The sequence below is a fragment of the Rhodnius prolixus genome, unplaced genomic scaffold (genome assembly GCF_049639745.1).
Source record: "Rhodnius prolixus isolate KJV_2025 unplaced genomic scaffold, Rpr scaffold_7, whole genome shotgun sequence".
NCBI classification, from domain to species: domain Eukaryota; kingdom Metazoa; phylum Arthropoda; class Insecta; order Hemiptera; family Reduviidae; genus Rhodnius; species Rhodnius prolixus.
This window is the reverse complement of record NW_027411582.1, coordinates 31,801,675-31,816,265: the sequence shown is the minus strand read 5'-3', so window position 1 is coordinate 31,816,265 and position 14,591 is coordinate 31,801,675. Positions and strand designations below refer to the sequence as shown.

At 33.0% G+C, this 14,591-nt stretch overlaps 1 protein-coding gene across 1 annotated transcript; it reads left to right on the top strand.

Annotated features, from left to right (window-relative positions):
• Positions 1–940: 940 nt before the first annotated feature.
• Positions 941–14,324, top strand: LOC141446603 (uncharacterized). Its single transcript, XM_074113148.1, has 2 exons — positions 941–1,834; positions 12,661–14,324. Exons 1-2 carry the CDS (start codon positions 1,082–1,084, stop codon positions 13,612–13,614), a joined length of 1,707 nt encoding a protein of 568 aa, XP_073969249.1. The 5' UTR covers positions 941–1,081; the 3' UTR covers positions 13,615–14,324.
• Positions 14,325–14,591: the final 267 nt, after the last annotated feature.

The window sequence follows — 14,591 nt, the reverse complement described above, 5'->3', positions numbered from 1 at the left end:
TTGGCATGTCGAAAAGCTTATTTTAATAATGATTATAAATAGTCATTTAATTACTTTATTGTACAAATTATAAACCCATTCCATCTTTAATTGGGGATCGGCAATGAAATGTACGGATAAATGAAGGAATATTAATTTATAACAAAACGCGCAATTTGCAACATATTTATTAGATATTCTACTACAGTCTGCATGATTGAGAACACTTTGCCTTCACAATGAATTCCGGCCCATTACAAAGTGAATTCGGACTACATAATAATTTCCTACCATTATTTTAAATGTCATTTCTAGCAAGTGAAGATGAAAAAATGCGTCTTTTTTTACAACTAAAATTTTGCAATTGCCTCGAAAATGTGAGTGTTCAATTATAAAGTTAAATTTAAAACGATGGGGCCCATTTTAAAGAAAAATCTCAAAATAAAAAGAAGTTAAAAATCCATAATATTGCAGACAGATCACAAATCACAATGAAATTGCGATTTTTTTTTTGAGAAATTTTGTTCCTCCACAAAACGGGTTACTTTCTAAAAAGCACTTTTACGCACTTAGCTCTCAAAACAGATATTTTCAGAGAAAAATCAATAAGGAGAATTTAATACGATTGCAATACTTCCTATTTTTAGTATTGTAGAAGAAAAAAAAAATCCTTATAATAATTAAGGAGATTGTTCACTCACAGATTAGTTTTAATAAGACTACTTCAAATTGTGTGGAGTAATATAAATAATTTACTATCATATTATTATTTAACAGCATCTCAAATTAATTATGATTATCTAATTGAACACGAATAAATAAAAATGAAATGGTAATGCAGAGTGAGACGTGGGACGATATGAGAACAATAACAAAACGGAACGGGAAGATTTTTGAACGGAACGGTTCCAATCTAATTATCTGACATAATACATACAGACATGCGCAAACACCTTCATAACAATTTACATAATTAAGAATAGTATATGATTAAAATTAAGCAGATTGTGTAATAAGTGGGAAGTTACGAAGAAGATATAAATATAAAAGGAACAAGTAATTAGTTGTCTATCATCAGTTGTAATACTCACATTGGAGAAGAATGAAGTATTCTACAGTTTTAACAATCAGTGTATTGTGTATATGTGTAGTGTACGGGGGTCATCATCATCATCATGAACATCATGAAGAGGAACACGATGAACATCATCATCACCAACTAGACCATTATCACCATCATCATCATAAAATCAAACATGTGACGAAAATCATTAAAATACCCTATCCAGTGAAGAAAATCAAAGAGGTAAAATATCCAGAACATGTTAAAGTAGAAAAACCTGTACCAATACATATTGAAAAACCATATCCAGTGAAAGTGGAAAAAGAGATACCATATCCAGTGAAAGTACCCGTACCCGAACCATATCCAGTAGAAAAAGAAGTGAAAGTACCATATGAAGTAAAGGTGGAAAAACTAGAACCATATCATGTGCCAAAACCATATCCAGTCTATGTAACCAAAGAAGTACCATATCCAGTGGAAAAAATTGTTAAAGTACCAGTAAAAGTACCTTACGAAGTTCCAGTACCATATAAAGTGTATGAAACTGTTGAAAAGAAAGTACCACACTATGTGGAGAAGAAGGTGCCATATGAAGTAAAAATACCTGTGGAAAGACCATTCAAAGTATTTATACCAAAACCGTACGCTGTGCCAGTGGAAAAACCAGTTCCATATACTGTCGAGAAAAAAGTACCATACACGGTTAAAGTACCAGTATATGTGAAACATCCAGTACCTGTCTACGTACATAAACAGGAACAGCACCAACAAGAAATCGAGGAACATCATTAAGGCTGACCACAATTACTTATTATGCCATATACATAATAACTGTACATATATTGTTTATAGTGTCTGTGAATTGTTAATAAATTGTACATAAAGTAGGAAAAATTATCTGTGTTTTTTTTTTAATAGAAAAACTCTTCCAAGAAGCATTTTACGAGTTGGAAGTAGGGTTTTGGGTTCTCAACAGAATCCCGAGTGACATTTACTTTAATTCACTTCACACAATCTCTTGGTTTAGATGCCTAACGTCAGCCTAATTTCTTCAAGATTATTACAATGTACATAGTGTCAAAACTGAATCAAGATAAGAAACACATTAAATCTTTTAAATTCCCTTAAAACTCGACAGTAAAGGAAACTGAAATGGATGAGTGTATAAGGATCCAATCACAATCTATCTCCAGACTCACGGTATAAATAACCACTCATTATTACATTAGTTCTGTACTCCAGTCACTGCAGCCAGTGATGTTAGGAAAACTTCCAGTAGTTCTGGAAGAAAAAAACCCTCTCCTTTTTACTTTGGTGTAGGTTTGTTTCATCAGTAATTTCATTTCCTACAAGTTCCAAGGGTCGTTATTGGGAAGGGTGTCCATGGCAACTGCTGTCAGGTTTTTGGTAATGGGTTGTAGTGCATGTAACATCCAACAAATGCCTAAATGTCCCCACAGCATCGTCCCAAATTTAGCTAACAACCATTCTAGATTATAAAACTAACCGCTTCTTCGCATCACTGCGGATTACACCACAACATGGAAAGATAAATACGGAGTTGAATAGATATTTTCATTGGATTTCAACCTATATTCACAGATAGCGTAGGTAACAATTTGTCTTTGTAATCAACACTTCATTCAGTAACACACACACAAAAAAAAGATGTGACATTTACCATTACCATACGAAACGAACTAAATAATCAGTTATCCATTTGAAGTTCGTGTTTTGGCAGTTATAACTATTAATTTATCTAAGTCATGCTCGATAGGTTTTGAAAAAAATGGTTTCAAATATTTTCACAACAGAAGGGATGTTGGTTAAATACTTAGAAATTTAACGGAACTTCAAATTTCAACTTTCCTAAACAGTCAAAACAAAGAAGTTACAAACTACAGCAAGCATTACGTACTACGATATTTCAGGAAGTAATGAATTCCCGTGACAGGTAAGGCGGTTGAGTCCGAATTAATATAAAAGATATCAATGATAATGTACTTGCTTTCCTGTTTCATTTTCATTCATTCATCTTCTAAGATTTCCTGATAAATAATTCAGATGTAATAACCAAGGAAATCTGATCTGAGAAGATGAAAAGGAAGTTCTAAAATTCAATACATCTCTAGACAAACTGGGTCGCTTATCATTAAGAGTAAGTTTAGAAGACCTGGGGTATTTACCTGATGTCGTGATACCATTTTAGAAAGAAAACTTTCTTGAATAAGGATGTCCTCCATCAAAAGAATATACTCAAGTAACCTCTAGTAGCAATAGGTGTGCAGTAGATCATCCAGTTGCTGTACTCACTTCTCCAAGAAGAAAGTGTTAGAATTAAGAGAATAAGGACCACATGAAGAGCATTTTCCTCATTATTTTCACCTCATTTCGTTCATAATAGCCTCAAAATCGTGAGGAGCATCTAAATCAAACATAAAAAAAGTTAAATTCTATTCAAATTAGACTAAGAATTTCTTAACATTTTACGAGAAAAATATTAATCATAAACTAAAAAGTTTTATGTAATCTACAATAAAAATATTTATCATAATACTCTTTCTTTTAATTTGATAACATTTGATAGAATTTAATAGTGATTACAAACTTGGAAAAATCAAATTAAAGCTGTTAATTATTCCTTCTTTATTTGGATATTGCGTGCTTTTCACTGTCAGTGCTTGGAACGGTCACTGCTTTTTCGGCCTGCACAGAATAATAATATACGTTTACACTTCAACAAATTTTAAGAATGGATAAAGTACTTTTCATTTTCAATCTATAATTTAGTTCGTAGTTTAGGAAAGGAAATGTGGTTGTATATATGACGCATATTCCTATTAGATTTAATGAAATATCACGGTAAGACATTAGAAAGTTTTAATTATAATTTATTAGAATTTTACTTTTATTATAGTATGAATGATGAATAAGTTGGATGTTTAGTCATTGTCACACTACTACAAACTTCAATATTTGGCTGTGGCTAAAAAGATTAAATTTTCTTAAATGTTCGATGTTCGGATACCTCTGGTGTCTTTCCTATTATATTAATATTCAATATTAAAACTACATTTGCAATTTCTCGAACATTTAAGAAAGTTAATTCTTTTTGGCCCCATGCAACCATTTAAGTTTGTATTTTCCAATTTAAGTTTTCAGTACATTAGGTTAAAAAAGCTACAAATTTTCAATTACAAAAAAATTGATTAATACTTTCTCAGCTTATCGAGAGATCAGCTAAATATTGTATGATACTAAAGATAAATAATTAAACGTAAGTGTAGGTAAAGTAAGCAATCTTTCAACAAAGGGCTTGTCAAACTTCATTCCCTAATAACGGCCGTCAAAGTTATCCCACTTCTACTAAATCCAAGAGTTAAAAATGAGAAGTGTGTAAAACAAGAAAAGGAAAAAGTGAATTCTACTTTACGAAACAGTTTTTAATGTAAGATCAGCAATCGTCAAGGCCAAAGAGAACGTTAAAAGTTAATGTGAGTACTTATTAAGTATAAACAGGAATCGAACAACCAATTTGACTTGAAGTACTAGTTTGTGCTGGTAAAAGAGCATAAGGCAGGTATAGTTGGATGCTTTCCAGAGATGAAATGGCTTTGGAATAAGAAAAAGAAAATGGTCCCCTATGAAGATACGAAAAATACTAAATGCTAACTTCCCAAAACCATTAAGTCTGGGGTTTTGCTTTTGTTGATGAGGAAGATCGAATTTTATTACCATTTGTAACTGTGGATCGACTGAAGATATTGTTTTGTTATATAATATTGAGGGTACTGACAATACACTCTTCCACCATAAACCTCGAAGTCCTTATAATCGAGTTAGTATCTCAGGTATCTTGATATTTAAAAAGAAAAAATCCAAATAACACTGAATAGGCTTGATGTTGTCTATTAAGCAGTTTAAAGGAAATCAACGAAAAAAATTAAAAAAAAACATGAAAATAGCAAGACAAATAAATAAAGCTGAATCACTTTGGATATAATTACACGAAAACATTTTAGTTTTTGATTCGGTATACTAACTAGTTCATGGTATTCTTATTTTTTAAAACATTTTTCTAACCAACAAATATTGTTTGCAACATCAAGGTATTAATGATGGAAAATGCAATAAAACTTTATCACTCAAAGGGATCTGAAACTAACGAACTTCGGTCATAATTTCCATTTCTGGCAACGAACACAAAGAAGTAAAAATAAGAAGAAAGTACTTTTGAAAATTATTCTACCTAATAACAGATAGAGAAATTAGATGACATTGACCGAAATAAACTCAAAACATGTTACATTCACCGTTACAACAGAAACAAAATGAAAATTTCAATTTCGCACTCAACTAACTTCCAAACTAGTGATTTTCAAGAAAAAAAATGAAGTTTTTGCTCAACTTGCCAATGAAGTAATTGATAGTAAAGAATCTGTAGCAAAGACAATCATAAGATTGAACTCACATAAGATGTTCGATGTCATTTTTTTCACTGATTATTCAAAAGTCTTAAAGCTTCAACTTCCAGCAGTAGTTATTAAAAAGAGATTTCCATTTCTCACATAATTTCCAAATGGAATTCTTCGTAAATACTTATTTTGCTCAAGCTTAAACTTTGTTCTGTAAAAATTACATGAATTAAATTAAACCATAAGTAAAATGCCACTAATAAAACATACTTTAAAATAATATACACCAAAAATTATTAATCATACTCGTTTGTCCACTGATGATATTTTTAAATTACTTAAGTTTCTCTAAGGATTTCCACAATTCAATATTCAATTCATCGCATGTCATCATTTAATTAATTGTTCAAGAACACTATTATGCCAGTTCGAAAAGATATTCTTTTGATGTGTTCAATAGATTTTGAATGATAAGATTCACTAACACTCGTGATAGCAATAACCTGTTGACCAAAGAAATAGCACGTAAGTATAAACTTAAACCTAACCTGTACTATTAAAATCTCTGCTAACAATATTAAATGATCTATTAAATTAATGTAATATAAATTAATACACTTAGTATGTCTATATCAAAAGTGAGCACAATTACAGCTTTTGTAAATATGTTGAAGAGAAACTAAACTAAAGAAACCGATAATAAAGGTTACTTAACACCTGTGCACTCTAGCGGCTTTCATTACAACTAAACTAGTTTTTCTTAAATCTGATAGATAGCGCAGTGATTGACATTTATACACTCGTAATTTATTATGCACTTTTATATTAATTTTTTTTTTTATTTATCGATTCTATTTTCTTTGTCTATTAGAATTTTAAAATAAAAGTTTAATTCTTATGTGCTGGGAATAATTTATATATTTTCTTTTGTTTGATATTTTCTAATTTTTTACGAAATTATGTACCTTTTAAACAATGGTTTATATACCTCGTTTCTTATAAACGAGATGAGACACGTTTCGTTTCTCTTACACGTTAAAAAATATTATACTAAATAACATATTTTAATAAAAAAGAAAACATATTCAAGGACAACAAATATTTTTATTTGAATAACTACTTAACTAATAAACTTTAGATTTAAACTACAAAAATTTGAGAAGTGAAAATTTGAAAGATGAATGCCCATACACTCTAGCCATTAGTAGTTTTTAGAATTGATAGATAGCGCAGTGATTAACATTTTAGAGATATGGACGTGTGCGCGTTTCTTCAATTAAGGAGTTAAAATCGTATTGTATTAGGGAAGCGCTTTTCAGAGGATTATCTTAGTTCAGTGTTCAAAATTTAAGGAATAAATAAATTAGTATATAAAAATGTATCTTATTTTAGTTTAATTTTGATAAAAAAGAATTATAATAATAAAATAATAAATCTAGAGATTTCTAAATGTAATGCTGAATACTTACTTGCTATTTTAGCAATGCCCTGCTCCCAATAAAGTCAAGTAATGTTAATAATGAAAATTTGTCCACAATTTCTTCTTATATTAAGCCTTATAGATCGTTATTCTCTTCGGAATCTAAAAAAGAATTACGGAATTACGTTTTCACCAATATACTGCTTATCTTTGTTGAAATAAGCAAGATTTGATTATTTTGGACAATTTTTAACGTAATTTCACATTGATTTTGTAACATTCTATTGAATATAAATTCATTGTTTTCCAAAATTATAGCTGCTGGGTTCACTATTTTACCGAAATATTGTTTGTGAAAACGAAGAATCATGTTCATCGACTTGAGTCCTTAAGAAAAAGGCCTTTCTAAATTAGCTTTTTTCCCCCCCAAATTAAATTTACATAGACAAGTCTAGGTTAGCAACAAGTTGAAAAAGTAAAATAAAATAAAATAGATCAAGTTGAATTGGTAGATGTCAAACTATAAGCCACACTTTGTGGGCTATATACAATCTACGAGGGTCGTTTGAAAAGTCCGTGCAAAGTCAGAGAGATAGCACTACTGGCGCGTATCGAGGTTATGTTTAGTTAGTAGCATCTCTTGGAAGAACACACACCAAGTTTCAGCCAGATCGGTCTATTTCTTTGTGTTTGGCATTCGTTTGAATCGAGGAAGTCGAGTGATTTTCAAAAAATGGACGAAAAAGAATTTCGTGTGTTGATTAAACACTGCTTTATGAAAGGCAAAACGCCTCAGGAGACTAAAGAGAAGCTTGTTAAACATTATGGTGACTCTGCACCTTAGATTAGAACAGTTTATAAGTGGTTTCAAAATTTTCCGAGTGGCCATATGGGCACAAGTGACGCTGAACGTTTTGGACGCCCTGTTGAGGTTACTACTCCAGAAATCATTGATAAAATCCATGATATGGTGATGGATAACAGAAGAGTGAAGGTGCGTGAGATTGCTAGTGCTGTGGGCATCTCGAATGAACGGGTACATAATATTTTGCATCAACATTTGAACATGACAAAGCTATCCGCAAGATGAGTGCCGCGATTGCTCACGCTTGACCAAAAACGAAATCGTGTGAAGTGTTGCAAGGACGGTTTGCAGCTGTTCCAGAAGAATCCGCAGGACTTTAAGCGTCGTTTCGTCATTGTGGATGAAACATGGATACATCACTACACTCCTGAGACCAAAGAACAATCTAAACAATGTGTTACCAAGGGGGAATCTGCGCCAAAAAAGGCGAAGACCGTTCCTTCGGCCGGAAAGATTATGGCGACTGTCTTTTGGGATTCGCAAGGAATAATCCTCATCGACTATCTGGAAAAGGGTAAAACTATTACAGGTGCATATTATTCATCGTTATTGGGCCGTTTGAAAACCGAGCTGCAAGAAAAACGCCCACGATTGGCCCACAAAAAAGTCCTTTTCCATCACGACAACGCACCAGCTCACACCTCAGCAGTTGTGGTCGCAAAATTAATGGAAATAGGGTTCCAACTCGTTTCACATCCCCCCTATTCTCCAGACTTGGCTCCCTCGGACTACTATTTGTTCCCCAATATGAAGAAATGGCTGGCGGGAAAAAGATTTTATTCAAACGAGGAGGTGATTTCAGAAACGAATGGCTATTTTTCAGACTTGGACAAATCCTATTATTCGGAAGGGATCAACAAACTAGAGCAGCGTTGGACGAAGTGTATAAGCCTAAAAGGAGACTATGTTGAAAAATAAAAAAGGTTTACCCCAAAAAATTAAGTAGTTTTTATTTTTACACGGACTTTTCAAACGACCCTAGTACACGTAAAAAGATATTTGCATTACCCAGGAGAAAGTGGTTACAAAATTGATAAGAAGTTTATATCCATTAAATAAGGGGTATCTTGTACATGATTTAGTTGCATCGTAGGTAAGTGTAAATGACTAAATTGATGAGGTATAGTGCAAAAATCGTCATTCGCTTTACTGGTTGGTTACGTCAGACATAATGACTTGCGTACAGTATTATGTCACGGACTGCATACCATTTAAATCAACAGACTACGACGGAATGTGATCTTCAATGTCATTTCCTGAAATTTTATTTATTTATTTTTCCATGTCTCTCTCATGTTAACAAATAATAGAGTAACGTGTTTAATTTATTTTGGTAGACATTAGATCTAGTTTACGGACTTGAACCATTTAAGACATGCGTCAGGACAAATGACGTTTAGCTTCGTTTAAATGCCCTCAGGGATATGAAACGCTCATTGCTTTCCCTGCGGGACTATTCTTACTGTAATGTTATGTATTAAAAGAGGACAGTAAGTTTATTCTTTCGTTATAAATTAAGAAACAAAAAATGGATTTGTGATTTTATTTTAGGCTAAATACCTATCATCTTGTAATTTACGTAAATTTTGACGGCAACTTGAGCGAGCAATGCATGTTACGTATGAGTGTTAACATTGAGGTGAAGAGAGAACACTGTCCAGTCAGGGGCAGAACAGGAAGTTAAAGGTGTAACGAGAAATGCAGACTGTGATAACTTATAGTAATAAATGTCTTGAATAATCACCAACCTTATGTTTGTTTTTTGTTTCTTTATGTTAATATGATTTATTTTTTTTTGAAAATTGTTATTTAATGTATTTTTTAATGAAATGTTTCTTTTTTTACTTTCACCTTTTTTTTAAATAAAATTTTCATTGTCCATTATGGACTACCGGATCCAAATTTCTTTGTAGTAGCATAAACTCTTCCGTAGTGAAAGTAAAGTGTATTCAAACTAGAGATTTAGTTAAAACTATTCGTGAAAAAGTGAATTCACACGTCAAAAATGAATTATCCAAACCCGACCTTCAAACTACGATAAACTGCAGAGACCTCAGTGATCCTGGAAGAAGTGGGCTATTCCAATTCTTCTTTTGTGACAGTCTTCCGTGAAAAGTAGGGTGTCCCAGAATTCACGCACTATACCAAAGGAACAAAGCGTCTTCATTGTTGGGCAATATTTTTACCAGAGTCATGAAGATTTGGCGCCTAATCTTCGCCAGCGGCGATCATGGTCACTTTCATCTTGATGGCTACTTGTTTAACCTACAAAAAACTGTCAGGGAATTTAGGGATTTCAGAAAATGGACGAGTGATTGTTAAGAAACAAAAAGCATTCATAACTGGTTTTCGCGGATTTTTGGGATGAAGGTACACCATGCTTCTCCGAAAATGCGACTGCTCAGCCAATAAAACAGTTTAATAGGGCCCACTATCGCAACATGTGATAAACCAATTTTTTTCGTGTGCCTAAATTCCAAAATATGGCTATAAACGACATGTGGTTCACAAAAAGACGGTTTTCAAAATGCCATACAACCCGAAAAACAATTCAATTACTGCAGAATGGTTAATTTCCCGTTCTGTTGATCAGAATTGGCCGCCCCAGATCGAGCGATTTAACGCCTTTTTTTTTTCGAAGAGCCTAAGGTTTGTATGAGAACAAACCCACGACAACCCCACACCTTAATGGAGGAAATTGAGCACTGAATCAACGAAATTCAGGCAAATTTATGCAAAACGGTCGTGGGTAATTGCAACAAAATAGTAGTAGACATAGGCGCCACGGTAGCGGAGCGGTTAGAGACGAGAACTGCGAAGCTAATATGTATTGTGGTACTGGGTTCGATTCCCGGTCTTAGGCCTTGGATTTTATGTAATGGTTAATAAAAGAAATTTACAGTAAAGTACGTTAGGTGGTTATAGGCTAGACCCGCAAAGCTAAGATGTATTGTTGGTTTAGTGGGTTCGATTCCCCCGGTCTAGGCCTTGGATTTTATTTCATGGTTAATATGAGAAATTTATAGTAAAGTATGTTAGGCGGTTATAGGCTAGACCCGCAAAGCTAAGATGTATTGTTGGTTTAGTGGGTTCGATTCCCCAGGTCTAGGCTTTGGATTTTATTTAATGGTTAATATGAGAAATTTATAGTAAAGTATGTTAGGCTGTTATAGGCTAGACCCGCAAAGCTAAGATGTATTGTTGGTTTAGTAGGTTTGATACACGATCTAGGCCTTGGATTTTATTTAATGGTTAATATGAGAAATTTACAGTAAAGTATGTTTGGCGGTTATAGGCTAGACCTGCAATGCTAAGATGTATTGTTGGTTTAGTGGGTTCGATTCCCCAGGTCTAGGCTTTGGATTTTATTTAATGGTTAATATGAGAAATTTATAGTAAAGTATGTTAGGCTGTTATAGGCTAGACCCGCAAAGCTAAGATGTATTGCTGGTTTAGTGGGTTCGATTCCCCAGGTCTAGGCTTTGGATTTTATTTAATGGTTAATATGAGAAATTTATAGTAAAGTATGTTAGGCTGTTATAGGCTAGACCCGCAAAGCTAAGATGTATTGTTGGTTTAGTAGGTTTGATACACGATCTAGGCCTTGGATTTTATTTAATGGTTAATATGAGAAATTTATAGTAAAGTATGTTTGGCGGTTATAGGCTAGACCTGCAATGCTAAGATGTATTGTTGGTTTAGTGGGTTCGATTCCCCAGGTCTAGGCTTTGGATTTTATTTAATGGTTAATATGAGAAATTTATAGTAAAGTATGTTAGGCTGTTATAGGCTAGACCCGCAAAGCTAAGATGTATTGTTGGTTTAGTAGGTTTGATACACGATCTAGGCCTTGGATTTTATTTAATGGTTAATATGAGAAATTTACAGTAAAGTATGTTTGGCGGTTATAGGCTAGACCTGCAATGCTAAGATGTATTGTTGGTTTAGTGGGTTCGATACCCGATCTAGGCCTTGGATTTTATTTAATGGTTAATATGAGAAATTTACAGTAAAGTATGTTTGGCGGTTATAGGCTAGACCCGCAAAAGCTAAGATGTATTGTTGGTTTAGTGGGTTCGATTCCCCAGGTCTAGGCCTTGGATTTTATTTAATGGTTAATATGAGAAATTTACAGTAAAGTATGTTAGGCGGTTATAGGCTAGACCCGCAAAGCTAAGATGTATTGTTGGTTTAGTGGTTTCGATTCCCGGTCTATACCTTTAATGGTTTAGTGGGTTCGAATCCTGGGGTCTAGATCTTGGATTTTATTTAATACTTTGATATGAGAACTTTACAGTAAAGTATGTTTGTTTGTCGCCTCTGTCCACGACACCTAATTTGGTAGATGGACATAAAGCCCGCTTGAAAAAATAGGCAATTACTTTACTTTTACTTTAGTAGTAGACATGCTGTTGCGCACGTAACCCAATACTGAATATTTTCATGAATCAATAACAATTTTTAATCACAAACCTGTGTTTTCAATCAAAATTACAATTTGCGTGAATTTTTGGACAGTTATTATTAGTGAAAGTTGTATGTTTCCAATTCTTGAATAATTGAGAATACTTTTCCGAGTCAAGTGTTATTTTAAAACCCAATTTCTCAGTTATTTTATTTTGCAAAAAAATTACAAAAACACAGCGTTTATAATCAAACGAATAAAAGAATTCACAAAACAAACATTTGCATAATAATTTTACGACATCATTAGGATATTTTAATTTCAAATGCATTGAATATTTTACATGTACATGATCATTCCGTTCCAATCTGATAATTTTTTTCATTTTCTAACCCAGATTTTGTTTGGAAAATAATTATAGCGTAATAATATATGATGTTTATTATATAATGGTTATTATATTATAAATTGTTTAAACAAGTGAATTGTGTTGTGTCTATATAAATACAGGAGAGTGCGGATATTGAACTCCAGTTGTTTTGTGTTCAGTGTTCAGTTAGGATAAGATTTCTTTGCAACAGAAAGAAAAAAAACATGAAGTGTGCAATATTGTTAGCAGTGACAGTCTGTGTGATTGGTGTTTACAGTGGTCATGTACATCGTATCTATATAGTTAAAGGACATCATCATCATCATCATGGGCACCATCATCACGGACACCATCACCTCACACATCATCGCCATCATCATGGACACCATCATCACCACGGGCACCATCATCACCATGGACACCATCATCATGAACACATAGAACCAGAATATCATCACCATAAAATCGATCATCACCACCATCATCATCATACAACCAAACATATAACTAAAAAAGTGAAAATACCCTATCCAGTGAAGAAAATCAAAGAGATACCTTATCCAGAATATATTCAAGTGGAAAAACAGGTACCATTTCATGTAGAAAAACCATATCCAGTGAAAATTGAAAAAGAGATACCATATCCAGTAGAAATACTAGAACCACATCCATATCCAATAGAAAAAGAAGTGAAAGTACCATATGAAGTACCAGTAGAAAAACCAGAACCTTATCACGTACAAAAACCGTATCCAGTCTATGTAACGAAAGAAATACCATATCCGATAGAAAAAGAGATTAAAATACCAATTAAAGTACCATATGAAGTGCCAAAACCATTTAAAGTTTATGAAACTATTGAAAAGAAAGTACCATTTTATGTAGAAAAGAAAATACCATATGAGGTTAAAGTACCAGTAGAAAAACCATTCCCAGTTGTTATATCAAAACCATATCCAGTCACTGTTGAAAAACATGTACCATATACAGTTGAAAAGAAAGTACCATATGAAGTAAAAGTGCCTGAATTTGTTAAAGAGCCAGTCCCAGTATTTGTGCATAAACATGAGGAACAGCATGAGCATGGATTTTAAGAAAGACTGAATTTCATAATTAAAATACAAAAAAATAATAAGACTTAATACATTACAAAAATATTTTATAAAAGAACCCACAACGATCAGCTGGAAGTACCTATGTGATTTGTGGTTTACTTTAATCTTAGCAAAAATACCATTTTTGTTTCTTAAAGTATTCTACGAGAAATTAATTTAATTTTTAAAATAATTTTAATTTGCATTTTCATGACTTCGTGAAAAGCTTTTTGTTATAAATTTTTGTTCAATTAAAAAAACATTATCTTTAAAGTTTAATTTTTGTTTAACCTGCGTGGTTATGGGAAGGTAGGTAACACTAAACTTTGAATCAACAAATACAAGATATAATTGAAAATGTGGTTAGATCCGAGATCCGAATTGCTGGATTATATCTTTAACTTTATCCGCCGTAAAACGCGTGTTTTATTGTATCCCTAATCGGTTTCGGTGTTTTATCCATCATCAGATGAAAATTAATAGTTTGGTGTACAGATTACTACTTCACTTACGTCACCGACTCACACTAAACTTTGGTTTATGGACACCATCATCACCATGGACGCCATCATCATGAACACATAGAACCAGAATATCATCACCATAAAATCGATCATCACCACCATCATCATCATCATCATACAACTGAGTAACTTTATTGCAGGACATTGGTCACACAAAATACAAATACAAAAAAGCAACATATCACACATATCAGAATGGAGAAGTTACCCAGCGGTAACACTCCAGTAACATTCTAAATTCTACTGACTCTCTTCATAAGAGAGGAGATCACGAGGCCACTGTCTTTTAAGACGATATTTAGAAAGTGTTGTCTGGAAATGTTCTGGAAGATAGAAGTGTTGAACAAGTGGGATTGTGATGTGTTTGAATGTTAAGATGGAATTTTCTGTATCATGTTTTCAGCCACTTGTGTGACGAAAGGAATGTTCAAGTCTGTGTGAATGGTTTGATTG